Source organism: Panthera pardus, unplaced genomic scaffold (assembly GCF_024362965.1).
Source record: "Panthera pardus isolate Hobbes unplaced genomic scaffold, ASM2436296v1 HiC_scaffold_11, whole genome shotgun sequence".
Taxonomy (NCBI): domain Eukaryota; kingdom Metazoa; phylum Chordata; class Mammalia; order Carnivora; family Felidae; genus Panthera; species Panthera pardus.
This window is the reverse complement of record NW_026526666.1, coordinates 82,368,285-82,395,160: the sequence shown is the minus strand read 5'-3', so window position 1 is coordinate 82,395,160 and position 26,876 is coordinate 82,368,285. Positions and strand designations below refer to the sequence as shown.

General features: G+C 52.9%; 3 protein-coding genes across 4 annotated transcripts; all 3 read left to right on the top strand.

Moving 5' to 3' along the window:
* Positions 1–2,455: 2,455 nt before the first annotated feature.
* Positions 2,456–17,112, top strand: TXLNA (taxilin alpha). Of its 2 annotated transcripts, XM_019429905.2 has the most exons (11): positions 2,456–2,590; positions 3,175–3,384; positions 4,010–4,348; positions 5,796–5,887; positions 8,998–9,168; positions 10,531–10,725; positions 11,353–11,472; positions 11,707–11,781; positions 12,284–12,376; positions 12,789–12,884; positions 13,606–17,112. In XM_019429905.2, the coding sequence occupies exons 2-11, from the start codon at positions 3,207–3,209 to the stop codon at positions 13,930–13,932; spliced, it is 1,686 nt and encodes a 561-aa protein (XP_019285450.2). In that variant the 5' UTR covers positions 2,456–2,590; positions 3,175–3,206; the 3' UTR covers positions 13,933–17,112. The 2 variants fall into 2 exon arrangements, with proteins under 2 accessions (XP_019285450.2, XP_019285451.2); XM_019429906.2 differs by lacking the exon at positions 2,456–2,590 and having other exon boundaries at positions 2,834–3,384.
* Positions 17,113–19,582: 2,470 nt separating this feature from the next.
* CCDC28B (coiled-coil domain containing 28B) lies at positions 19,583–23,863 on the top strand. The gene is made up of 6 exons (XM_019429836.1): positions 19,583–19,704; positions 20,951–21,141; positions 22,264–22,430; positions 22,558–22,751; positions 22,954–22,976; positions 23,670–23,863. The coding sequence occupies exons 2-6, from the start codon at positions 20,978–20,980 to the stop codon at positions 23,722–23,724; spliced, it is 603 nt and encodes a 200-aa protein (XP_019285381.1). The 5' UTR covers positions 19,583–19,704; positions 20,951–20,977; the 3' UTR covers positions 23,725–23,863.
* Positions 23,864–24,081: 218 nt separating this feature from the next.
* IQCC (IQ motif containing C) lies at positions 24,082–26,796 on the top strand. The gene is made up of 5 exons (XM_019429831.1): positions 24,082–24,197; positions 24,618–24,761; positions 24,992–25,256; positions 25,487–25,605; positions 25,726–26,796. The coding sequence occupies exons 1-5, from the start codon at positions 24,156–24,158 to the stop codon at positions 26,548–26,550; spliced, it is 1,395 nt and encodes a 464-aa protein (XP_019285376.1). The 5' UTR covers positions 24,082–24,155; the 3' UTR covers positions 26,551–26,796.
* The last annotated feature ends 80 nt before the right edge of the window (positions 26,797–26,876 follow it).

The window sequence follows — 26,876 nt, the reverse complement described above, 5'->3', positions numbered from 1 at the left end:
GTAAATGGTACATATTTAAAATGTACAACTTGATAAGTTTTGACATATGCATCCATGAAACCATCACAATCAAGACAGTGAACATATCCCATCACTTCCAGAATTCTCCACAAGCTCCTGTGGAATTCCTCCCCACCCAACCCCCAGCAACCACTGCTGTGTGTTCTGTCACAACTTTAGTTTGCATTTTCTAGAGTTTATAGGATTTTGACATTTTATCAGCCCCACTCCTAGCCCTTTGAGCCCTACTCACATTTAGATCAATTCCAGGACAGAGATTACAAACAAACAGCCAAAAAGCTGATTCAACCCAAAAGGAGGATTTTGGTTTAATGTTTATTTTGAGGGAGAGGGAGGGAAAGAATCCCAAGCAGGCTCCACACTGTCAGCACAGAGCCCGACGCGGGGCTCAATCCCATGAACCGTGAGATTATGACCTGAGCCAAGATCAAAGAGATGCTTAACCGACTGAGCCATCCAGGGGCCCCCCTTGCTAACATTTTTTTTTTTTTTTTTTTTAAAGATCTATCTTGAAAAATAAGCTGGCACTACTAGGTCTGAGTTTCTGCTTGAAAACAATCTGCAAGAGCTCTATTTTACCACAATCTCCACCATTCCAGTCTCCTTGACTGACTGGCAGGTATTAATACTGCTATTTTCTTTTACCGCAAAGGAGAAAATAACTTTCAACCCATGTTTCTTAAATTTTCTTATTCCTTGCCTGCCTACTCATTACCCAGCTGGCCTCTGTAGGCCACTGTTGATCCTTCCGGCTACGTTATTCCACCCGTCACCCCGTGCATATGTTGTTCTTATGATAACTTTATCTCTGCCTAGAACACCCTCTTCCCATGGGAATCCATCAAGGCCTGATTTGTATGTTACCTCCTCAAGAGATTTCCAACATGTTTGTCTGGAAATAATCAGGGCCTTGGTTCTCAGAGACCTGGATTCAAAACCCTTCTGGCTTGAGTTCCACCTTCAGCCACACTGACTCTCAATGTTACCTGGTAAACAGCAGCCTAAGGGATGGGGGAGAGCATTGCCCTGCAGTCTAACTGAGGAAAATACTGAACATCTTGAAGAGCCCCAAAACAATGCGTGATTTGCACAACTTCATTCTCAACCTCACTGCCCCAGACTGATGCTAGGCTGTAGGACTAGAATTTAACCAATAGTTCTTACAATGTTCATTGACTCGTAAGCAAATAATTTCAACATCCCATTACTATGCTGTTACAGAGCTCTATCCAGACCGAGGAGCTGTGACAGACTGCAGAGCACTAGGAAGGCTCTGAAGTGGCCTTTGTGCTGGGCCTAAAAATACTGTTTTTGCCAGAAGGGCATTTTGAAAGCTGGAACAGCACCTGCAAAAACTGGGAAATCCTGGAAAGATTAAGAGTATACTGGAAGCAAAAAAGGCAGAGGGCATGGACAGAATTGGCTGGAAACAAAAGTCAAACCATTTAGGCATTAAATTCCAGGCACGTGGGTTGTTGGGTGTTTTTCTCTTGTCTATAGGCAGCTGAAAAAAGAACTGATCTCACGTTTGGAGAAAGTTTGGGTTCTCCCCCCCCCCTTTAGCCCAGTGCAACTGGGATTTTGTCTGTAGAGGGTGGGCCAAAGAAAAGGCTCAGGAATCTGCTGTGGCCAAACTGCTTGCAGAGGCCCCTCAGACCCTTCCAAAGAAGAACTAGGGCTAGTAATGGAGAAGAGATGGAAATAATTTCACAAATTACCTTGACTCATCCTCAGGGAAAGCGTGCCGTGGTTATTTCTCCTGGGTACGAATCAGGGTACTGAACTGTAGTTAAAATGGGTACTGGTGCCAGACTTCCTGCTTTTGAATCCCTGCCTGAGCCACTCATTAACGATGTGACAAAGTTATCTTTTATCTTACTGTCCTCAGATGCAAATGGGAAGAACAAATACTACTGTTCTTGATAAGTAGTTACGAGGATTAAGCTAGTAGACGGGAAAGCACACGGTAAGCTCTCAAAGAACGGCTATAGTTATGAAGAGTTTTCATTTGAATACAGAAAATGAGGCCCTGGGAGAGACTGTCTGGTCACACAGCAAATTAGTGATGAAGTTAGGACTGGAACGCATGTCTCCAGATTCCCAGCCCAAAATTCCTTCTATCCCTTGTCCTCGGAGTTCCTCCTAGTCATAGATGTTCACAAAAGGGGGGTAAGGCTTGTCGGGGCGTGCAGGAGAGAACAGCCAGTAGCAGGGCTTTGGACTTCTGCATGACAGAAACGGGCTGGACTCGTGTATCCGTGTAGAATGACTAGCTCCTTTCAGACCTCCTGGGTATCCGGCTCCTACGACTAAAGTTCTTTCCATTGCATCTTGGGAGATGGGGGCGTCAGCCCCGGCGCCTGGCGGGACTTGTAGTCCTTTCCCTCCCCCGCCTTCCCAACTCCCCCACCTCAGAGGCCGCCGTCGCTTCATCTTTCCCAGCAAGCCCCGCGAGAGTGCCGGCAATCGATTGGCTGTAGCGGGAGAAGGCGGCTCGGCCGGCAGCGGTTGCCCAGGGTTTCCGGTGCGAGGCCGGAGCGGGCGAAGCTGTCGGAACGTCGGCAGTGAGGTTCGTGTAGCGGTCTGGGGGAACGAGGCGACCAGAGGGTCTGTGGGCCTAAACGCTCTCGGCCAGTGGTGGGACTCACGCCGATTCCGCGCGAGGACTCAGGCCAGGCGGGGTACGGGGGGGCGGGGGGGGGGAGGGGGGCAGGGCTGAGGCCTTTGCGCATGCGCTGGCGGGCGGTGCGCGCGGCTGGAGGGCGCGCGGGGCGTGGGTGGCTGCGCGCGCGGGGGGGCCCACGTGGGGCCTGGGGGCCGGGGGAGGGATGGGAATCGAGCGTCCCGCCACGTCAGTCTCCGGCCCTGAGCCTATCCCGCGCTGGGCCTGCAGTGAGGGGGTCGTGTAGTGCCGAGAAGCGGCTTCGATCGAGAAAGGAGGCCTCGCCTGCCCCGCTTCTGGAGCGGCGTCCTGCAAACCTGCCTGGGCGCGTCGAGCTTCCTTCACTGGCCAGAGGCAGAACCGTTGGCTCCCTCCCGTGAAGGCCGGCCGGCGTGTTCTAAGAAGCTCTGAGCACCCGGTACCGGGATCTCGGGTCTAGGCTGTGAAGAGTATTGAAGTCTGGAGAATAGAGAGTGTGTTTGTTTCTATAGGATCCGCGCCCAGCCTAACACCGCAGACCACAATGAAGAACCAAGACAAAAAGAATGGGGCTGCCAAGCAGTCGGGCAACACTTCCAATGCAAAAAGCAACCCGGGGCAAGCGGAAGCAGGACCAGAGGGAGCCCAGGGGCGGCCCAGCCAGTCGGCTCCTGCGACAGAAACCGAAGGTTCTTCCAGCCAGGCTCCGGGGAAGACTGAGGGTGTGTGCCAGCTCTGCTTTCCAGCAGGCAGGGGGAGGAGTTTGTGGTGCGCCAGGGTAGCTTCTGGAGTCAGAGGCCTTGGCCGCTGTCTGTGCCACCCGCCCCCCCCCCCCACCCCCAGATCCGCACAGCTTCCCGGAGTGGGGAGGGTGGGGGGGTGATAGCGCCTCCCACTGTATGCACTGGAACAGAACTCTTGAGAGAAGGCTCTGGCAGGATTAAATCAGGGGGCAGCCAAAGAAGACACCCAACCAGCCAACCCGGGTTAGAAACCCCTCATTCACCAGTGGGTAACTGCTCTTCATATTGGAGCCATTCCTGGAACTTTTTTAATAGCAAGAAATAATTCTTGCGGTGAGGAGAAGGGTATGTACTAGACGTTTAGCTCCAGCTGTGTGCCAGCCCTATGTGCTGGATGCTTTATTTCCTTGATTTGTTTGACACTCACAAAACACATGGTTGGGCAATAGTTGGACATAGTTGTATCATTTTATAGGTAAGTAAACTGATGCTTAAAGAAGGTGGGCAACATTTAACCCAAACCAGTAAGTTTGGGCCTGGAAATTCCAACTGCTGGTGTAACCATCTTGTTTTTCATTTTGCCCCTTGTCCTGCCCTGCTGTAGGAGCACAAGCCAAAACTGCTCAGTCCGGGGCCCTCCGAGATGTCTCTGAGGAGCTGAGCCGCCAGCTGGAAGACATCCTGAGTACATATTGTGTAGACAACAATCAGGGGGGCCCAGGTGAGGATGGGGCACAAGGTGAGCCTGCTGAACCCGAAGATGCAGACAAGTCCCGGACCTATGCCTCGAGGAATGGGGAGCCTGAGCCAGAGACCCCAGTAGTCAATGGTGAGAAGGAGACCTCTAAAGGGGAGCCGGGCACAGATGAGATCCGAGCAAGTGACGAGGTCGGAGACCGAGATCACCGAAGGCCACAGGAGAAGAAGAAAGCCAAGGGTCTGGGTGAGCAGAGGGCAGCTTCTTGTGAGGCTGGTAAGGTGGGGAGTTTGGACCCAACATTCCCTGGGCTAACCTGCTCTGCCAGGATTCAGAGGAAACTACTTCCCAGAGCAGCAAGTTACATTAGTTTGATCTAAACTGGAGCTGTAGGCCGTAGTACAGAGAGGTGTGTGAGTTGTTCGTTGCATAGGGACTTCTGGCCTTGGAAGGAAGTAAGAACCAAAATCTAGCTTGCTTTCTCTGTCTTTGAGAAAATGGAGAGTAGGAGGCCTGAGTGGTCTCCTATGTCAGCCAGCACTGTCTCTAACCTGCACTGTGAACTTGGGCAAGACCTTTCTCCTTCTGGTCCTTAGTTTTCACTTGTCTACAATAAGATTTAGACTAGGCCAGGGTTGAAAACTCAAATAAGCCAAGTTAGACAGAGGGCTCCATGAAGACCAAGACATCGCCTACTTCATCCAAAGAGGTGATTGCCACTTGGTCCCAGCTTGTTGATAGCATGTAACATTACAAGCTAAGTATAGCCATGAAATTTCTCTGGAGTTTTAGCAGTTAACAACTAATATGCTAGGAGGCAAACAAAACCCGTCTTTGGGTTGGATTTGGCCTGTGTACATGTGCTTTGCGGTCTCCGCACCGATCTTTTGGAGCCTCCCAAGGTTGACACTCCAGGAGCCTGATGCTGTGCTATGTACAGCGGCCTTCCAGGGAGACAGAAGGCAGACTCGACTCAGGCACAGTGAGGGGAAGTCATTGGAGGGTTGGGCGGCTAATGTGTGTTAAAGAATCAAAGTTAGGTGATATTATATTCGTGTCTTAGTCCCTGCTTCCCCACCTCCTGCCTGTCATCCTGATTGAAAGAAGGTTTTTTGTTTGTTTTTGTTGTTACTTACTCTTGGAGTCAAATATTGGAAGGTATATGTGTTTTAAAGTTCACTGTCTGGAAGGGGTGGGGGAGGGAAAAAATAAATAAAGTTCGCTATTTGACTGCCTCTGTTGAAGAGAGTTTTGTAGTTCTCAAGGAGACCTCTTTCTTTTTGCATCCTTCTTTCATAAGGGCCTTCCTTGCATTGAAACAGTAGCACGTAATTTGCAGATGGGACATTTTTTTTTCTCCTGTTGGTAGAGCAGGCAGCTTTTGTGGTCCCACCCCTGGTGTTCACCAGGGAGTCTTCACATATATTCAGTCATTCATTTATTAAGCATTTGTTGAGTATGTCCTCTGAGGTGGGCACTGGGGACGGTACCGGGCAGTACTGGGACCACAGCAATAGGCAGAATTGGGTTGGCAGCAAACCTCATAAAGCACACACGGTCTAACGGGTCGGCAGCCAGTTCAACAAACAGAAGCGTAAAGTATGAGGAGAGAGGGCTGCGGAAGAGTGTGGGCCCAGGCCTGGGGAGACCCCCAGAGAAGGGGGTACATTTTTTTGCTCCCTGTGCTTTGCAGGGAAGGAGATCACGTTGCTGATGCAGACACTGAACACGCTGAGCACCCCAGAGGAGAAGCTGGCAGCTCTGTGCAAGAAGTATGCTGAACTGGTCAGTTCTCCCCCTTCTTGCACCCGCCCTGCCTTGGAAAGTCAGCAGGCCACCTGGCATGGGGTGGAGGGTGCAGGGGCAGGTGGGTGGCTTAATTGCTCTTCAGCCTCTCTGAGTCTTTTCCCCATCTGTTAAGTGGGGGGGTCAAGTCCCAGCCGGCCTCTTCCAGGCTGACTGTAAGGAGAAGCTTCACATTCCAGTGGTCGAGCCCTAGCTTCCTGGCCACCGTGCCAGACACCGTGTCAGCTCACCCCTGTGTGCTTCGGCGTACATCTCCCCAAAATATGGAAACGCACAGTGCCATCGTCATCACACTTGACAAGACTAGCATTAATCATGTGATGTTCTTTAGTACACAAATTTCCCCAGTTGTTTAAAATATCAGTTTGGTGACAGTCGGGCCAGAGGAGGTCTATTTAATACATTGGGTCCTTAACTTTTTTTTCCTTTTACTCCAAAACAGTCTTCATCTTACTGCCCACTGTTTTCCCCATGACATTGATTTATTGCAGGTCACTTATTCTGTAGGGTATCTCACTTTCTCACTTGGTGGTAGCATTTAACTTGTCCCTTTACCTCCTGTAGATAAAATGGAAATCAGCTGTAGAAGCTTGATCCGATCTGAGTTCAGCTCTTTTGATCAGAACTCTTCATAAATGGTCCTCTGTAGAGAAACAGAGTGTGCTGCTCCCACTTTCAGTGATGGAAGATTGTCCACTGGGTTCAGGTGGGGCCAGCCAGGTTCCTCCCTTGACAGGTTTCCATCAGAATTTGAGTGAACGGATTCATCCACTGAGGGTCATTGCCTAACTACTTATTTTTAAATTCTTTCATTCCATTTACATTTATTACCTGGAATTCTATAGAGAAGTGGTCTCATTTGTAAAATGGGGAAAATCGCATCTGCCTACTGGGGTTATTATAACCACTAAATAAAGGACAAGGTACGAGAAAGATAGCACCCCTTCAGAATGAGCCAGCTAGGGAACACTTTATGAAGCCAGAGAGGAGGAGCTGAGTCACTAGGGTGATGTTCTCAAGTAGACGAGGAGGTAAGGGCCAGAGCATGAGGAGAGGGTCGGCTGTGGTGGGAAGCACGGCTGGGGCCCGGTGACTGGAGGAGAGAGCAGGTGGAGGTGGATGGGCAGGGGTGTAGCTTGTGCCACCCCGTCTGGTTGCTTCTGTTCCCAGGGAGATGGGATCTCCCTGCTGGGGCTGAGGAGAGGTGAAAAGGAGGAGGAGATAGTTGTCTGGGGGCATCTGGGTGGCTCAGTCTGTTAAGCGTCTGACTTTGGCTCAGGTCACGATCTCACAGTGGGTGGGTTCAGGCCCCACGTCTATGCTGACAGCTTGGAGCCTGGAGCCTGCTTCGGATTCTGTGTCTCCCTCTCTCTCTGCTCCTCCTCTGCTTGTGCTCTCTCTGTCTCTCAACAATAAATATTAAAAAAAGAAAAGAAGTAGTTGTCTGGAAGAGGAGTGTGAGTGACAGGAGGGATGTAGTTGGGCTCCAAGGCAGACGAGGGTCTTCCCCAGAGGGGTGGTCACAAATTTAAAGTGCAATTCTTCAGGCAGGGCTGGTTCAGTGCCAGTGCAGAGGACTCAGAAGGTTGATATATCAGGGTTGGGGTTTATCAGGAAAAGGGGGCAAGAGAGTTGAGGATGTAAGAAATCTAAGCCAGGTGAGAAGGTCGGTGGTCATTTAAAGGAGGGTTTGGGGCCCCTGGGTGGCTCAGTTGGTTAAGCATTGATTTTGGCTCAGGTCATGATCCCAGGGCTGTTGGATTGAGCCCTGTGGCAGGCTGAGTGTGGAGCCTGATTAAAATTCTCTCCCTCCCTCCCTCTCTCTCTGCCTCTCTCGTGCTCACACATGCATGCACACACACTCTTTCTCTCTCTCAAAATACACTTCTATTATTATACATGTTTTATACATAAAGTAAAGAAGGGTTTAAGGAAAGTGAAAGGATGGTTGGGTCATTGAGTTGGAGGTCCAGTATGGTAGAATTTCTGGGTCCACAGATATTGGAATGAGCTAGAATGATAGGTTATAGTTGGTCCTGCCCTGGGATGAGATAAGGGAGGTGCATGTGCTTCTGGGTAATGACAAAGTCTAGACCTGACTGTCCAGGACAGTAAGCACTGGCCAATTGAAGTACGCCTCGTCTGAGTTTGGATGTGTTGTAAGTATTGTAAGATACACATCAGATTTGAAACACCTGAGGAAAGGGGAAGAATTAAATATCTCCAGTGTTTTGCATTGATCGCAGGTTGAAATTAAAATATTCAGGTATTAGATTAAATAAATATTTTACTAATGTTAATTTCATCTACTTTTTACCTTTTTAATTTTTTTTTTTTTTTTTAACATTTATTCATTTTTGGGAGAGAGAGAGACACGGTGTGAGCAGGAGAGGGGCAGAGAGAGAGGGGGACACAGACCGAAACAGGCGCCAGGCTCCGAGCTGTCAGCAAAGAGCCCAACACGGGGCTCAAACTCATGAACCATGAGATCATGGCCTGAACCAAAGTCGGACACTTAACCGATTGAGCCACCCAGGCGCCCCTACTTTTTACCTTTTTATTGTAGCCACTAGAAAAACTATAATTACATAACTGAGTCACACTGTAGCTGCGTTGAATAGGCTCATGGGAGGGAAGCTGATCTGAGGAGAGGACAGGGTCTGAGGACGAAGTTAAGGTCTGTCCATAATATAAGACCAAAATGATAACAGCAATCGTGGTGAGAGAAGTGGTGCTAAGTCTCGGGGTAGCAAGAGGGAGTGATGGGTCTAGTGAGTACAAGGAGGGGGTGGCAGGAGATCTCGTCTGAGGGCATGAGTGTCCCAAGAGTTGAGGGAGTGTAATGGCCTGAGAGTCTTGAGAGGTGTTTCTTGAGTCAGAGCAGTCACAGAAACTGGGATCTGCACCCCTGCTTGTCCTGGGCACTTGTCTCTGTGTCCTCGAGATGGGGCCTCTGGGTTTATCGAAGTGTGTAAAGCTCCCGCACCAAGTCCAGCTGGAGCGGTTACAGCCAGGGTCGGGAGATGGGGTTGGGGAGGGGCCCTTGGGAAGAGTCCCACGGGGCACTTACTTGCCCTCCCTGCCCCCAGCTGGAGGAGCATCGGAACTCCCAGAAGCAGATGAAGCTGCTACAGAAGAAGCAGAGCCAGCTGGTGCAGGAGAAGGACCACCTGCGTGGGGAGCACAGCAAGGCCGTGCTGGCCCGCAGCAAGCTGGAGAGCCTGTGCCGCGAGCTGCAGCGCCACAACCGCTCCCTCAAGGTGGGCACCCCCCGCCCCCAGCTCCTCTCTGATGGGCTTTGCCCTCAGCAAGTAGCGCGGGCTTGGAGCAGAGAACTAGATGTGCCCAGCGGCGCCCTAACCTTAGAGCATCTAGTCACCACTTGACCTGGACTGGTATCCCGTAAGGTGAGGGCCGAGGTGCTGGGGGAGCCCAGGACGCAGGGCTTCAGCACCGCTCCGTTCCCTAGCAGTTCGCAGGGAGGCCGGGGCCCTGCACTGCCGGCTGGCTCCTCTTGCAGATTCCAGCAGTCCCGGATGCTGGCTCTTTTCTCCCGGTTCTGCCTCTCCTAGGAGGAGGTTCATGTGGTCAGAGCCTAGTCACTGCTCTGACCTCTGGGGGCGGTTTTTATGTGAATCCTTTGTCCCTCACAGATTTGGGTTGGCAGATATGTGGTAGTTTGCAACTTGTTTTGCTCATTTTTAGTTTGTCTTTGAAAACATTTCAACTTTAACATAAACTTGATGTGAGAGATTCAGAGGTGACAAAAGTATAACAAAGGTGACAGTTGCCCACCCTCCTCAACCCCAGTGTCCCGCAGAAACTGCTGGGAAGTAACTACTTACATGTAAGTTTACCTACAGACTTTAGACTTTTCTGAACACGTATGTAGTCTTATATAGGATTTTCTAAATGAAATAGCTATACTTCTATTGTTTCATATTCTGTTTCGTTTTGTCACTTTGCATAATGAATGCCTCTTTCCTTATCAATTTAGGAGTAACTCATTTTTAACAGCACTGTTGTATGGATATACTGTATTTCGTCAGTGCCTTAGTTAAGGAATCGCTGGGGTTTTTTCTAACTTTTCACTATTACATTAGTAGAGCAAAGTGAAAATTCTTGTTACATATATCCCTGGCTAATTATATAGAATTTATCCATAGGATAAGTCTCAGAAGTGAAATGTCTGGGTCAAAGAGCATGCACGTTGTAAACGTCAATGGTTTAGCCAGATGGCCTTCCTGCCAATATGTCTGCGTGCCTGATTCTGCGCAGTCTAGCCAACCCTGGGATCACTGCATTTGAGTTGGTTGGGGGTGGGGAGGGGAGAGATGAAAGCACAAAAATTAAGACTTCTTAACCTGAGGTGTGGAAGAAAGGGCTTCGGGAGATCTAGGCTGCTTTAGAATGGCAGTTACGTGTATGCCTGCGTTTTTCTAGGAAGAGAATCTCTCACTTGATGTCACCTGATAGACAGAGGGGTTCGTTAGGAGCCCTTTTTGCATGACTTCTTGGAACCTGGCTGCTCCTGACTTGGAGAGCGGGGGGGGTTGTGGGTACAGACCATTGCTGGCTGGGGAGCAGCGGGTGATGAAGCCGGGGCTGACTTCTCTGCCCAGGAAGAAGGTGTGCAGCGGGCCCGGGAAGAAGAGGAGAAACGCAAGGAGGTGACCTCACACTTCCAGGTGACACTCAATGACATCCAGCTGCAGATGGAGCAGCACAATGAGCGCAATTCCAAGCTCCGCCAGGAGAACATGGAGCTGGCCGAGAGGCTCAAGAAGCTGATCGAGCAGTATGAACTGCGGGAGGAGGTGAGGCGTCCCTCACAGCCATCACCCGTCTCCAAGCCACCTCTCCTTCGCTGCCCAAAAAGCGTATAAAATCCCCACGTCCCTTTTTGTCCGTTGCTTTGACCTCTGAAGTAGTACTTGAGTCCATCACCTTCTCTCCGTTCCTGCCCTCTCGCCTGGTCCCGGCTCCCAGGGCTCCTCCGGCAGTTAGGACTGCCACTCCTCAAAACGTGCGCGTCTTGGGGCGGGTCTTTGCCAACTGAGCTAAGCTGTTGTGTTGGTGGAGGTGTCATTTCTGTCCTTTCTTCCCATCTGCAAGGGAGTCGGGCCACAAAAGGGAGGGTTGTTAGCCCAGCGGAGTGAACTCTTGGGGCTGGAGGTTTGAGGGTGTTCATTTCTTGGCTTCCTGGGAGCCGATTTCATCCCTGTGCACACCCAGGACTGACTGGAGAGAAACAAGGTGAGGTTGGGAAGTAGGTCTTCCGGGGATCTGGGGCCCACGTGCTATGGTAGATGCGGGAGTCAGAGCAAGATGGGAGGATGGGCAGGAGACCCTCGGCTCTGCAGATGGGATGTCCCTGCAGCCGCCAGGCCTCCCTGAGAAAGGGCGCCGCTGACCGGTGGCCCTCCCACCGTGCTTTCCTGCAGCACATCGACAAAGTCTTCAAACACAAGGACCTGCAGCAGCAGCTGGTGGACGCCAAGCTCCAGCAGGCCCAGGAGATGCTGAAGGAGGCCGAGGAGAGGCACCAGCGGGAGAAGGATTTTGTGAGGCTCGGGCCCCGGGGGTGGAGGGTCTGGGATGAGGTGGGTTGGGTTCCAGCTCGGCTCATAGTTAAGCTGGTAAGGGAGAGGCTGCCGCCTGGCCAGACCAGGACACTTTTCCCTCAGATAGCAGTCTGAGAGCAGGAAGCCTCGGCGGGCTCTGGGGCCTGTGGCTTAAAAAGGCCAAACAGCCCCTAGGGGTTTCTGACAGGATCCGGGGTCCTGTCTTGGAAACAGCTCCTCAAAGAGGCAGTGGAATCCCAGAGGATGTGTGAGCTGATGAAGCAGCAGGAGACCCACCTGAAGCAGCAGGTGAGACCGTGTGTGTCCTGACCCTGTGCGTCTGAGGCCCCTCGCTGGGATCCATCCTGGGGGAGGGAAATAGGACCCTCGTTCTAGGACCACTTTGACTGCTGTGTGACCTTGCTGAGCCTTTGTTCCCTCTGGACCCGCCAGGCACCTGTGGTAGTGACCAGGTGGCTAGGTGAGCTTGAAGGACCTCGTTCCTAGTTGGAAGCGTGTGCTACTTTTGAGGAGGCAGCGATGCGATGGTTGTTTTTAACTACATAAGTTGTACTTAATTTCCGAAGGAAAGTTTGAAAACAAACATAAAGGCAAAACGTAAGGCAGCATAAATCCTGCTTTCCAGGCTTAGCATCTTGGATTCTGTCCTTCCAGATACACAGTTTTTTGCTTTAAAGAAAAAGGGTACCTCAATAGAATTGTCAGGTCAGAGGTCCGAGCGTGGGTCTGACCGTGTTAACCAGAAGTGCCCCCCGGAGAAGCCTAATCTTTGGACTTCTTTTTCACCCAGCTTGCCCTGTACACGGAGAAGTTTGAAGAGTTCCAGAATACTCTTTCCAAAAGCAGTGAGGTGTTCACCACATTCAAGCAGGAGATGGAAAAGGTAACAGTGTCCAGACTGCATAGGCTCCAGGGCACAAGTTGCTTCATTCAGAATTGAGCACTGGGCCTATCGTCAGGAAGCCCCAGCCCCTGGGGTGCTTTGTGTGGGGAGCTGTTTACAGTAACAGTGTGATTGTCAGCAAAGGTGGGCTGTAAGGAGGCATCAGAACCTTTCCGCCCCCTCAAGCATCACTGATATGTGCATCCTTCAGGTTGTCCGAGGGGAAGGGGCAGCCTTGTCATTTTCTGTTGTTGGTGGTGGCACTTAACTTGAGATGTCCTGGTGTGGCACCAAAGGCACCGACTCTGCCCTGTAATGCCTTGCTCCCTCAGGACTGTTCCCCACCTTGGAGACACAGATGCGTAGACAGTCTGGCCCCTGACCATTTCCTTCTGTCTGCCCCATAACCCAGATGACTAAGAAGATCAAGAAGCTGGAGAAAGAAACCACCATGTATCGGTCCCGGTGGGAGAGCAGCAACAAGGCCCTGCTTGAGATGGCCGAGGAGGTGGGCTGAGTGTGCTCTGCCGCTGGGGGGAGGCGGGTGCAGTTTTTGAGTGTTCGGCCCTTTCCTCTACTTTGACCAGTAAGTCCTGCAGCTGGCACGAGGTGAAGCTGGGACTCACGTGTCCATCTGTCCAAGTCCAAAGGCACTGCCAGCCGTTTCCCTGTGGGAGATGGTGAGCCCAGTAGCGGGTCTGCAGTAGAAGCAAAGAGAACAAATGGAAGAAAGAAACACAGGGACGGAAAAACTAAGGGCTACAATGATGGACACAGTTTATGTGCAGAGTAGTTCAGCTACTTTGATTTCGTGGATTGAGATGTAGGAGAAGGGAACTGACTGCTGGAGTAGCTACGTATGCCAGACCCTCCTGAATGATTTAGATAATGCCTGTTCATCGAATCTTCTCAAGATCTGTGAGGTTGGTGTTAGTAGTCCATTTTAACAGATAAGGGAGTAGGCTCAAAAGCCAAGTCTTAACTTTGCCAAGGTCATCTGGTGGATAAATGGAGAAACACACTGTCATGCCCCCTCTCTGCACCACACTGCCCCCTACCTACAGCCACGTCTTGGCATCACGCCAGGGCTGTTTTCCTAGGAAGGGACCAGCTTTTGACTCCGGTCTGTCTGCTCCCAGCATCATTAAAGTGTGGATGTTTTCTACCAAGAGGTACTGTTGCATGGGGGTTTGATGGCATGGCACTAAAGGCTCCATTTCTCCCCCTAGAAAACACTCCGGGACAAGGAGCTGGAGGGCCTGCAGGTAAAAATCCAGAGGCTGGAGAAGCTGTGCCGGGCGCTGCAGACAGAACGCAATGACCTGAACAAAAGGGTACAGGACCTGAGTGCTGGTGGCCAGGGCTCCCTCACTGATGGTGGCCCTGAGCAAAGGCCAGAGGCTCCAGCTGCCTCCAAGGAGCACGGTGGTGAAGGGCCTGGGGCTCAGTCACCTAGCTCCCCAAGGGCCACAGAAGCTCCTTGCTGCCCTGGAGCACCAAGCACAGAAACACTCGGCCAAGCAGGGCGCCAGGAGCCCACCTCCACCACCGCCTAGGGAGCCTGGCACGGGGGGCATGCTGGGAAGGGAGCAAGCCGCCCAGCCAGGCCTGGCCCATGCAAGGCTCCCGCTGCCAAGCAGTCCAGTGCTGAGGCCCAGGGTGCTCTGACCTGGCTGGCATCTGACACTTCGCAGTTTTGGATTTTGTGGGTCAGTTTTACATACATACGGCATATGTGCAAGGCCTCCTACATTTCTATCTGTAAGTGTAAAGTGGGCTTGCACTGGAGGTGGGGGTGTGTACAGGTGAAGTCACTGGCTCTTCTAGGAGCTCGAGAGTCTTAAAAAAGAGCTGTCATCTGTAGCTGCTGTCACAGTGAGCTGGCAGGACAAGTGACTTGAGCATTCCCCTGCCTGATTTGAGGCTTAGACCCCTCCCTAGACCTGCCCTTCAGGGCTCGTGACAAGTGACACACTCAGGCCTTGACCGTGTTTCCCTTGTTAGCCGGGCTTGGGCAGTCCTGGCTCTCCTAGCTCCCCTGGAAGTTCCTTTGCTTCTCAACCTGGAGAAGGGGTCCCCGGGCAGAGCCCTGGCAGGGCCCGCACAGCCAGGGATCCAGCTGCTGTCCTGCCTCGGACGGGGGACCAGGGGAAAGTTGCTGTGGGCTGGTACACTGTTAGGGAGCCCCCAGGCACCGCTTCCCCTGCCCTCAGGTGGTGCCAGGACCAGGCCAGTGATGCTTCTCAGTAGCCTTATCATTCACAGGTGCCTCTCTAGCCTGCACAAATGATTGACAAGAGATCACCCAAAGGATGCTTTCTGAAGGTTTTTGTTTTTTGTTTTTTTGTTTTGCACATGACAGTGTGTGTGTTGATCTGAGGGAGGAGGAGGGGTCCTGGAGCAGTTGGGTCTCCAGTGCCACCACCCTCACCATCCGACCTGGTACCTTTGCCACGTTGGTGCTGAGGTTTCCTGTTTGGTGAAACCAGATTGTTTGTGGTAGGAGAAAGGAAAGGGCATCTAATGGTTTTGCCACAAGCTTGCCTTTGTGTTTCAATCCTGGGAGGCCACCGCTGATTCCCATCACTACTGTCTCCATGTGGAAGTTGCTGGGCCCCGTGCCCAACTGTCCCTTTGGCTTTTATGAATCTGTTTTTGCTTCTGACCCCATCCCTAATGTGCAATCCTTGAGATTTGCCCTGGTTCCATTGCCCAAGGAATAAGAGCTGAAGTATGTCCCCCTTGACATTCCACCTCCCAGCTCTTGTCTGATAGCTAAGGGATAGGGTGACACTTGACAGCTGAGCCTCAGAAATCCACAGGTGGCTGCAAATATTTGTGTCTGGTCCCTGCCCCCCAAACTTGCTACTCTAGACTGAAAGTTCTGCTGGTTGCACACTTGCCAGGGCACTAGCCGGTCTGTGCAGAGCAATTTTCTGGAACAACAGAACGAGTCTCAGACCCAGAGGCTGGGCTCTGCTGGGCTTGAGGTTCTAGATCCCACCTCTAGCCAGGCCTTGGCTTCGGTGCAGCTGAGGGAGGCACAGGGTCATAGAGCTTTTTTTGCTGGATTTCCTTAAAGCTGGTTCATTATCCTTCAGGTCCCTTCATCTTGCACGACCAGCTCACTCTCCACACCTTTTACTTCAGTCCATCACATAAATAGGTTCATGAAGAGTGTTAAGTACTCCTGAATCATGTTATGACCTCGAACAGAGATGGCAAATGAATGGCACACCATTGTCCCTCTGCCCCCCATGGCAGATACCACTAATTGGCCTAGAGTGTTTTCCACTAACCTCTGGAATATCCTCATTAACCAAGATTCCCCCAGCAGCCAGTAGAAGTGTTGAGACTTACTTGCCATCCCTGGCTGAGCTTCTTCCCTCCTGTGGAGAAATGTTCCTGAGATCTTTCCCTCTGAAATTCCTGTGTCTGGAATGGTCCCTGGATATGCCTTTTCCTGCCCCAATAAGGCCTTCTTCCAACAATGCCTGTGTCAGGCTGAGACACACAAGAACTGCCAACCCCATACAGGGTTTGCTGGGTTCTGGAAGCACAGGGAAGAGGCAGAAGCTTCTGCCTGCCTGCTTTAAATAGCAGGAGGCCTGCAGTAGCCCATGTGATTGCCTCCCTTGCTTCAGCTACCTCGTAGAGCCTATGGGGTCGGGGGGGGGGGGGGGGGGCGGTGGGGAGCTGTTGGAGCCCAGTGTGGTGGCGGGGAATCATGACTGTGCAGCACAGCAGCCCTCTGAGACCCAGTCTAACTACTGTGGGGCTATGGTGAGCTACGGTGTGGCCCCAGCTCATCTTCCCAGGTCCAAAATCTAGGTCCTGGGCAAGTCAAACCTTTGCTCTCAGCTCCAGCCATGTCTAGGTATCCAGACCAAGCTATAGATGGGAATCCCATTTTCTCTCTTCCTCTCCGTTGACCACATCACACCAATCACTACAGCTGCTCTGTTTGTTCTGCTTTCCAAAGTCAACCCAGGTACCTGGGTGCTGCCCTCACCAGCCAGGAGCCTGGGCCAGATGTGGGGAAGGTGGCCTGTCTGAATGAAGGCCAGTGCCTTCCTCACCAGGGCAGGTCCCGTGCACGTGACCTCAGTTTTAGGACCAAGTGCTGTGTTGGATTCTTCAGTTGCTAGCTTTTCCTCCAGGGGACCAGAGCCGGCGAGGCTCACAGCCTTGAGCCCTTGTCCCTACTGACGGTAATTTGTGTTCAGGACCTTGTCCAGCTGAGAGCCTCACATACACCAGATTGTGAAGAGGTTTCGGCAGCACTTTGTTATAATTTGTTTTCCATGAGGCTTTCAGACCATGGGCTGAGCTCAGGCACTTTCTGTAGGAGAATGTTCTGTCTGTAAAGATGGTTATTTCCATTCCTCCGCCCCCATCACCGTGGCCCTGCTGAGGGCTGACCAAGAGGCCAGTCGAACTGCCCTCATGGCTTTGGGGAGGGTCAAGGCCTGCTGAGTGGATTATCCAGCTGTGGCTCCAGCCCTCCCACCTTTGCAGCACAGAGGTGGTCACCCCAGGGACAGCCAGGTATCTGCCTGGGGGAGGGGTGCTGCCTTCTGTCCCTGTAACTGCTTCCCATGTGGCTCAACCTGGCCGCCCAGATTTGTTTTAAAGCTGTGCTGACAGCCTCTTTGTCTCCTTTTGGTATTCACAACAGCCAGGGACTTGATTTTGATGTATTTTAAACCACATTAAATAAAGAGTCTGTTGCCTTACTTGTTTCTCTTTTGACCTTTGTGGTCATTGGTGCTTCTGGATCCATCTAGCCGGCACTGACTTGTCTGGCTCTACTGCAAAGCTTCTGGCTGTGCCCAGCTTTCGTGCATCTTCCAGAGCACCCCTCTGGCTGCCTTCCAGGAATTACCATGGGCTAATGCATTTGAGCTGCCCAAGCAAAGCCATTGCCAAAGTTGGCATGATGCTCATATCCATAGAAGGATCAGATATTTTTCATTTAAGTCAGAGGTTACCCCTGCCCACTAAGGGTCAGGCTAGTGATGAAGAAAGATACTACATTTTATTTATTTTTGAGTAATCTCTGCACCCGTCAGGCTTGAACTCACAACCCCTGGGTTAAGGGTCCCATACTCTACCACTGAGCCAGCAAGCACCCTGGAGAAAGATACTTTCAGATACAGAAAAGTCAGTGGTGCTGTGGGAACATAAAGGAGGTCTCTGTCCCCTTCAGCAAGGAGATAGGGGTGGACACCTGGAAAGGAATTATGACCCAAAAGGCAGGTAGAAGTTTGACAACTTAGTAGTGAAGTAGTTTACCTAGAAATGCAGGTGCCCAGGATGGGTAGTGGGAGATCACCAGGAGCCTGTGTGCCAAGTTAAGTGATTTGGGCTAGATCCACAGGGCAGGAGGACCCACTAAAGGTATTTAGGACATTGGGAAGATGGACAAAGAAGGCATAAGGTAAGGAAACCAGAGAGTTAGGCATAGGCCAATTGAGGCCCAAAATCAGATGGCTGGGTACTAATCCCTGCTGCTCAGGGCTGTCACAGGCCGCATCCTCTGGCATTGACCTACCTCTGAGTTCTTTTGATTTTGTACATTCCTTGAGAAGACCACATTCTGCATGCAGTCCTGAAGAATGGGCTGGTTTCTTAAACACTCCTGTTCACCCTGCCAAGCCTAGGCGCAAAAGTTTAGGCTCCTGTATGGGAGGCATCCTATTGGGGCTTCACCAGCACCCTATTCTCTCCGGAGCCTGGGTTTGGTCTGGCACAAGGGATGGTATGTGAATGCCCAACAAATAAATGGCAGAGACAACTAAAGGGCCCTTCCCTCCAGGCCTCCATGAGCAGTTGTGTCCACACTGGCTGTGACAGTCCTCTCAGAGCCTCTGCCTTTTCTAATCGGGGTCCAAATGGGTTGATACTTTTCTGTGCTAGTCACAATGGTTTCCGTCAAAGATCCTTTGGAAGAAGTCCGGGGAGGCTGCCGCAACTCTTAAAACTCACAAAGCATCTCTGAGAATAACCACCCATAGTGGTGTCTCAGGACCTGCCACCATTTTCCTGGAGGAGCCCTGGTTCTCCTCTAGCAGCTGGAGGACAGCAGCTTCCCAGTTGTCCTCTCTGCCTGTGCAGACCCCTCCTTCCAACCTCTGGTTATTTTAAAAGTCCTGGGTTAAAGTGTCCCCTGCTGGGACAGTCTAGGTGTTGGAAGAACCTGGAAAAGAGCCCCTGCATGGGTGCCTGTGGGAAGGATTAGGTGCAGGAAAGCTGTTCCTGCCCATTGGTAGGGGAAGGTGAACAATGGGGCTCTGCACATTGCCCTGGGGCAGTTATTTGAGACTGCAGGGCAGCCTGGCCAAGGATAAGCCTGTCTCCTGTTGCATCAGATGGTTCTCTGGGGACCTGAGCTGGGAGCCTCTGCCAGGTCTTTAAATAGCTGCCCCATTGATCTGGCCTCCCAGGCAGTGCGGGCAGCGCTGGGTCGTCCTCCATGTGGCGCTCAGGTTTCCCTCCTGGGGGCTGGGGTCAAGTGCCAGGTAATCGCACCGATTTTCCTCTGATCTGGTGCTCCCCACACGCGTCTCCTAGAACTGGGGAAGGGGAGGGAGGAGGCGTGGTCCCACCACTTCATCAGTGACTGAATATAGCCTCCGCTGCTTACCAGTGAGGAGTGTCTGGGTATTGTGGAGTGAGTGGTATTGCCCTCAAGACTATAGTTGACTTTCAGCACAGGGGATAATGACAGTAACTTCCTGCAGGATTGTTACAGGGATCAAACGCACATAAAATGCTTAACAGGGGACCTGGACTCAATAGATGGTTGTCTTTTCTTGTAGTTTCTTCCTGCTGCTGCTGCTTATAGGCTTATGTGTGTGTATATCTATCTATCTATATCTATATCTATATATCTATATCTATATCTATATCTATATATATATATCTTGTATGTTTATATATATTTTACATGTGTCTGTCCATTTTCTCCCCCCCCCCCCCCCACATCCATATCCCTCCACCCTGGCCTTCTGACAAAGCCAGCACCATTTTGTAAGGGACTGTAACTTCTCCCCAAAACTGATGAAAAAGTGAGATTTTTAGATTGCCATCACACAACAAACATAGCCACCTTAGTTCGGGTGGGCAGGTAAAGTCCAGTGAGAGGGGCAGCCTGGTAACTGTTGTAGGCTCCTCCCATCTCCCAAGCACTAAAAAAAGGTCACTTTCTCTTTAAATGCAAATTACCTCCTGCAAGCTCTGCTTCCACACGCTCAGTTCCCTAGGACGGGAGCGCTAAGGGCGGAGGGAACCACGCTTCTGCCTCACTCCAGACCCCAAACCTCCAGGTCAGTTGCCCGCTTCTGGGGTGTGGGGGGGGTGTGGAACATCGCGGGTCCGATGCTGCATTTAGGATCCTGGCTCCCCAGCTGAGGGATCCCTTTGGCACACGGCTTTGAAGACTGAGTGTAGGAAACAGATCCCAGGTGGCCCCCAGCCATTCCTGGGAAGCAGGGGCTCCTGCTCTTCTATCAAGACTTTAACTGGGCCAAGCTGCAGCAACGCATGGCAGAGGACGTGCTCCTATCTCCTCTCCACCACACACCCCCTGGGGACCAGCCAGCCGGGTGCCAATTTCAATGCTTATGCCCCCAGTGCCACCGCCACCATCCTAGAGTGCAGACGCGGGCTTGGTGGCTGCAGCCTGGAGTGAGCAGCTGGGGAAAGCCCCTGTAAAGGGCCCCGGGCCTCCATCGGGAGGACCTCGGCAGACCTGAGACTTAGGGGGTGGAGCTGGACCGGAGGCTGAGCGGTACCAGCCACAGGCGCAGCCATTGTTGGAGGCCAAGACAGCCAGCTGCCCGACCACCCACCCCACCCTGGCTGCAGCTGAAGCGGAGCAGGGCCTTTCTGACCGGGGACGGTGAAGCAGCAGGAAGCCTGTCCCAGGGAACTTCTGGGAGTTGCCTGATGTTCGCGGTTGGGGGTGGGCGGAAGAGGAGGGATGCCAGCGTAGAAGTAGCGGAACCCACAGTGAACCCTGTCCCGCAGGCTGTGGCTTCTCCCTCCGTCCCCCATCCACTGCCTGACACCGAGGTCTTCCCAGGCGCCCCCACCCACACCTTGGTCACCACCCTTTGCTGACAGGGTTTGTCAGCATCTGCCTGGACGGCCGATTAAATAGAAGAAGGTCTAGTTAAGACACCCCTAATCCTCAACTGGCCTCTCCTGCCAGCTCACATCCACCCTGCCCCTCCCCTCCGTGTTTCCTCTCTCAGGTCCGCCCCCTCAGCTCCTGGGACAGGAAATCCCAGAGGAACGGTGTCTGGTCCAGCCCTTTTATGCAGGGCTCAGGTTTTCAGTTAGGGCTGGAGGGCAGGTGGGAGACCTGGGATGGGCCACGGAAGGTCCTTCACATACACATCCAAGACCCTAGCAGTGAGGCGCCGACATCTGGCCCTGCCCATACTTGACAGAGAAGGGGACAGAGGTCCCAGTTGGTATGAGGGGACAGTTAGAAGTTCCCAGGGCCCTTCCTTTGCAGCTCTCAGGGGTTGCTGGGGGAAGTGACGACTTAGCCTCTCGTTGTTTCAGTGGGTCCTGAGGCTCAGCCAGCATCCAATGGAGGACAAGAAGAAGAAAAGGAGTCCCAAGCCCTGCCTGACCCAGCCAGCCCAGGCCCCGGGCACATTACGAAGGGTCCCTGTGCCCACCAGCCACAGCGGCTCCTTAGCCCTGGGACTCCCTCATCTGCCATCCCCCAAGCAGCGAGCCAAGTTCAAGAGGTGGGTACAGAAGAAAAGTAGGGCAAGGAGGGAGGGACCCCAACTCAAGCCTTGTGGGAAGGAAGTAAACCCAACCTTAGCCTAGTTACTTTGCAATGATTGATGCCTTCCCTTGGACTAAGAACTCAGAGATGCCTCAGACCCAGTCCTTGCCTTCAGTGTAGGGAAAAGGCTAGATGGGTCACTGGGATCCCACACTGTGCTGATGCCCTCAGCAAGGAGTGAGCAGTGCTGCCGGAAAGTGACAGGCTGTGGGGCACATCGGGCAGAGACAATGTCTAAGCTGAAGGGCTTGCCTGACATAAGTACAGAAGAAATATATTGCCTGGAAGGTTCCCAGAATCACAGGTGGTTGGGGGCCCTGGAGTGTCATGGAGCAGGAGATGGTAAGGGGATGCTCAGGAGTACAATTTGAATTTTCTGCTTAATTTTTCTTAATGGTAGGGAATTTACACCTTACCCTAAATGTGTCCCTGTTAGTGTCCCGCTAAACACCAGGTGTTCTTTCTCCCATTACTGTGCCTCCCTGTGGCTTTGCACACTACCTGCCCAAGAGATGTGGCTGGGGATGACCACAGTAGGGTGTCACTGAAGCTCAGGGCTGGAGCAGGAACAGAAGAAATGAGACAGAAGAGAAGGTTCTGGTGGGTAAGGGAGGGGCAGACTGGGAAGGGTCCTTCAGTGTTTTCCTGGGGACAAAGAAAATTCAAAACCGGTTTGAAATAGAAGAGGAGCGCAGAAAGACATTTTTGGGGGAGGTAAGAGGGCTCTAGTGGCAATAAGGAGTAACTGTCCCCAGTGAGGACAAGTGATTCACCCAAAGCCACGGGAGGAATGAGTGCAGGGCTCAGACGAGAACCCCAAAGCCGCCTTCCAGGCATGGTTCTGGCTATGAGTGTCATCTGCAGAAAAAGACTTCTTTTGACCTCTTCTGCCTACCCCTCCTCACCCGCTCCCTTCCCTTCCCAATCCTGGTGCCAGGGTAGAAGAGAAGAACAAACATCCCTTTATGGTCGGGAGTAGATAGGAAGATGAATTAGTGCATAGACAGATGGCATAAAAGACTTTGGGGTACCGGGCCGCCCCCACCCTGTGACCATGGTTCATGCCCACCCCACCCAGGGTAGGCAAGGAGAAATGCCGCCCGGTGCTGGCCGGAAGTGGGGGTGGCTCTGCAGGCACCCCGCTGCAGCACTCGTTTCTGACCGAGGGGACGGACGTCTATGAGATGGAGGGGGGACTGTTGAACCTGCTCAATGATTTTCATTCAGGCCGGCTGCAGGCCTTCGGTGAGTCCCATGGGCTGGGCTGAGAGGGTGGGGGCGGGGGCAGACACGGCTGGAGGGCCTGGTCTCTGGGCGGTGGCTGGGGCCAGGGTCCCAAGCTGCTCCCAGGGCTCAGACAGGTGTTGTCCAGGGAAGGAATGCTCCTTTGAGCAGTTGGAGCACGTGCGGGAGATGCAGGAGAAGCTGGCCCGGCTGCACTTCAGCCTAGACGTGTGTGGGGAAGAGGAGGAAGAGGAGGAGGAAGAGGACGGGGTCACTGAGGGACTGCCAGAGGAGCAGAAGAAGACGATGGCCGACCGAAACCTGGACCAGCTGCTTAGCAATGTGGGTCAGGGCTGGGTGCTTTGGTTCTTGGGGACATTAGAGGGTGGGGGAGGTACATCATCCTAAGACTAGTCCTGGACCCGGGGTGAAAAGCTGGGGGGTGCATGGAGCCTCAACCCCCACCAGAAGATGGCTGGAAAAGCATCTGGGTCTGGGCCTGGTGCCTCTCCTGACAGAAACCTCCTTTTCTCTCTGTTGACAGCTGGAAGATCTTAGTAACTCTATGTATCCTTTTCAAGGGACCTTGCAGCATGTACACGTGTCCCCACCTCCCACAGAAGAAATCAGTTTTCTTCTCCTCACCACCCTCTAGGAGTATGTACAATATAACCAACATCTCCCCTTTCAGTCCTGCTAAAGCAGAATTGGCCACAAACTGCCCCCATGCAGAGTTCTCCCGAATATCAGGAGAAAAGCCATTGCAGGGAATGTGATTTATCTACTTACGAAAATCTCTGCAAGTGAGGCCCCTGGGTGGCTCAGTCGGTAGAGCAGGGTACTCTTGATCTCAGGAACACGAGTTCAAGCCCCACGTTGGCAGAAAATCTTTGCAAGTACTTTACTGACACCATGGCAAAACTTGCCTGATGTCTTTCTACTTTTTCAACATTCAACAATTATTTTTCACTGATTTAGATGATCTCCGCATCTAGTCTCAGCCAGAAGTAGTGCGGGTGCATGTAACTGCATGATCTAGAGCGAAAGAGCAGGCGGGAGGGGGAGGGGGAGGGGGCTGGTGGGAGGGGAGGGAAGCCACCCAGGAAGAAGGGCAGGTGTGGACTGCAACCTGGACCACAGACCACCTGAGTCCTTCGCCCCTACCCCTTTGTGCAATTGAGGAAACTAAGCCTGTTTAGGATGGGGAGACAGGGCTGGAAAGACGGGGGTCCAAGGCATCGCAATCCTTGACTGGTACAGACAGAAGTTGCACCTGGCCGAGAATGCCGAGCCTGAGGAGCAGTCAGCTGTGTAGGTGTCGGACCCAGGACCAGACTGCCTCTCTCATTCCCTTCAAACTGTGACTTTTTACGAACTCGATCGGGTATTCCGCGGCCCCCCAGGTGCTATGGGGGTGGGGGGCGCTGGATGAAATTAAACCAGAAAGAAAGACACCGGCTCCGTGTGCTCCCTCCCCTCCTTGCGCCTTTACTCGGCCGGGGACCGCAGGCCCGGGCCTCCGCAGAGACACCCCTGCGCGACACACTGGTTTAGGCGGAACCGCTCAGGAGCCGGAATTCCCAGCGTAGTTCTGGAAGCTGGAGTTGGAGGCAGGTGCCAGGACCTGGCGGCCACCGCGGGAGGAGCAAGGTTGCCGTGGAGACGGCGGGGGCGGGGCCTTGCGCGGCGCGGACTAGTGACGCACGGCGCAGGCGCGCGGTAGGCGGCCGGTCCGTTGGCGCCCGGATGGAGCGGGAGCGGTTGCTTCGCGGGGTGTCGGTGCTGCAGGTGCGGAGAGGGCTGGGAGTGCATGATTCCCACCACGGGGTCTCGGACTGGGGTCTTCGAACGAGATGAAGCTACCACGTTCGGCCACCTACCCTCGTGCCCGCCTCCGGAGTTACCGACCCATCCCCACCGCCCTGACGAATGCTGGGACCCACGGGCCCCCACCGGCCTTCCACTCCCACCACACGTTCCTGCGGGATCCAGCAAGTGGCGGGAAGGGCCTCAAATCGAAGAGGGGGATCCAGTCCAGCATCCTCCCTTGAACCCCCGGAGACTGTTCTGACAGCATCACCTATCCTTTTCCCGCAGCCAGGTCCCTTCTTAGAGTCACTGGGATGAGCTCTCCAGGAGAATCCTCCAGGAATCCCCCCCCACTTTTGCAGTGATAAGCGTTTTCTTTCCCCTTATTCTCCACACCAGGCCTGCGTCCGGGGCTTCTTGGTCCGACGCCACATCCAGAGACTGCGAGATGAGTATGAGGCTGTTGTACGCGAAATCGAGGGTGACCTGGGCACGCTTCAGTGGACAGAGGGTTGGATTCCCAGGCCCCAGTTTCTCCCAGAGGTAGTACACACCCCAATGGAAGAAGGGAGGGAAAGGAGGGACCTGGGCAGGGGATTCGAGGAAACGGTAGAAACCACCCTTCCTGTTGACAAGTTTTTCTCAGTGGAAGTACCAGCAGACTCCACTCCTCATATCCCAGTCCTTAGTCCTTACTGCCTTATACGCTAAATCTTGGCACCCAGAAATTTGGAAGGTTTAGCTGTCGGGTTCTCCTACTTCTGTTTTCTCAGAAAGCAAAATCCCATCGGACCTGTAAACCCCAAGAGAGGGCACCAAATCCAGAACAGCAATGGCGGGGCCGCTTCTCATGTAAAGAACCTGAGAGAGAAGCTGTCTTTGGGGAGATGATGCTGAAGCAATCAGGACAGAGCTCAGCAAACTCGGGAAGTCTTCCCTGCAGAGGTGACAGTCCCCCGCCTCAGGATGAGCACAGCAGGCAAGCCAGGAATCCCAGCCAAGACGAGACCAGAGCTATGTCAGGGATGGAAAACCCAGGTACCTCTCTGCCTAGACTGAGGGCAAACCCCTGACGCTCTCTGAGCCTTAGCTTTCCCATCTGAAACGCCAAAGGCTTGTGCTAGATAAGCTGCCTCTCTCTTCTTCCCAATGCCTGGTTAAGGGCAACTTAGGGGTGGGCAGGAGGAGAGTGTCAGGGCCAAAGGATAGGCCAGTGCCCAGTGTATACCCCTAAAAGCCTTCTCCCTTTTTCCCTCCCTCCTTCACAGAAGTTGTAGGTCCAGGACTGCCCCACAGCCAGACCAAGCTTCAGGAACTCCAGTACCACCACAGCCACTTGGCCATGGAACTGCTGTGGCTACAACAGGCCATCAATAGCCGTAAGGAGGTAGCCACTAATTTGAAGCCTTTTCTGCACGTTTAGGGCCAAGGGAGGTGGTTAGGGAAAAGCCTCCTGCTATGCTCAGACAGTCTTGCCTGGTACAGTGTCTTTTCTCTTCCCCAACAGTACCTAATTCTTAAACAGACACTGACATCCCCGAAGGCGAGCCAGATGAGAGACAAGCCCAGCATGTGCCCAGACCACAGGGCTCAGACCTGTGTGAGGGCTGGGTCACAAACAAGCCCACCACTGAAAGACAAGTTCTACAGAGACAGGACCATTAAAGACCCGGACCATGTAGATAACTCCTCCTGGAGGCTGAAATCACAACCCCACAAGTCCCTGGAAAGCCTGGCCACTACAGACAAAACCACTGCTGGGGTCAAGCACAGGGATCCATGCAACAGGAGGGCTAGAGCACAGCTGCCCACACTATCCAATAACCAGGCCTTAGAGAACAGGCTCACTAGAGAGCCACACCGTGGAGGGCCCTGCCTGCAGTTGATGAGAGTCCCGGAGGACCAGATCCCCAAAGGCCTCGAACCTAGGGGCTACTGTTCTGAAAAAGCCAGGATGCAGGTGCCCACACTCGGTGAGGACCCGGATATTGAGGATAAGTCTCCCAGAAAGCCAGAATGCGAAGAGCCTGATTGCCAAAGAGCTAGGCCACGAGAGTTGGACCTCTCAGAGGACCGTGGCATCTGGGATGAGACCTTGGCAGAGCATGGTGGCCAGGATCTCTGGGAGACTAAACCACCCAAGGGCCAGATCCCTAGGGAGAAAAGCTCCAGAGATAGAACCTCCAGTGAACCTAGCCATGAACAATCGACAAACCAGAGGGCTGTACCATGGCGATCGAGGCCACCTAAGAAACTGTCTTTGACAGAGTCTGCCCACACAGGAGAGGACCACTGGAAGGACAAGCCATGGAAAACAGGACCACCAGGCTAGACCCTGGGGAGCCAGGGCCTCATCCTTGCTCCCTGGTACTAGCTCTACCTCCTGCCCTTGGCCATTGGTGGCTCATGGGGCCAAGAGAAGCTGGAGCAGAGAGCTGGCACCGGTATAAGGAGGAGTGGGAGAAGGATACTCTTTCATCTTCCGCCTGTGGCTTACTCCAAATTTGGGGGCAGGGAGTTACCTGGGATAAGTAAAGTGGGGAGCCTGGTGGAGAATAAAGGTTTTTCTTGGCTTCTGTACCTGGCTGTATTTGTCTTCTGCCTCTGTTTAGGACAGACACTGGGGCCCACGTGTTCCTTTCCTGCTGGCATGGGGCA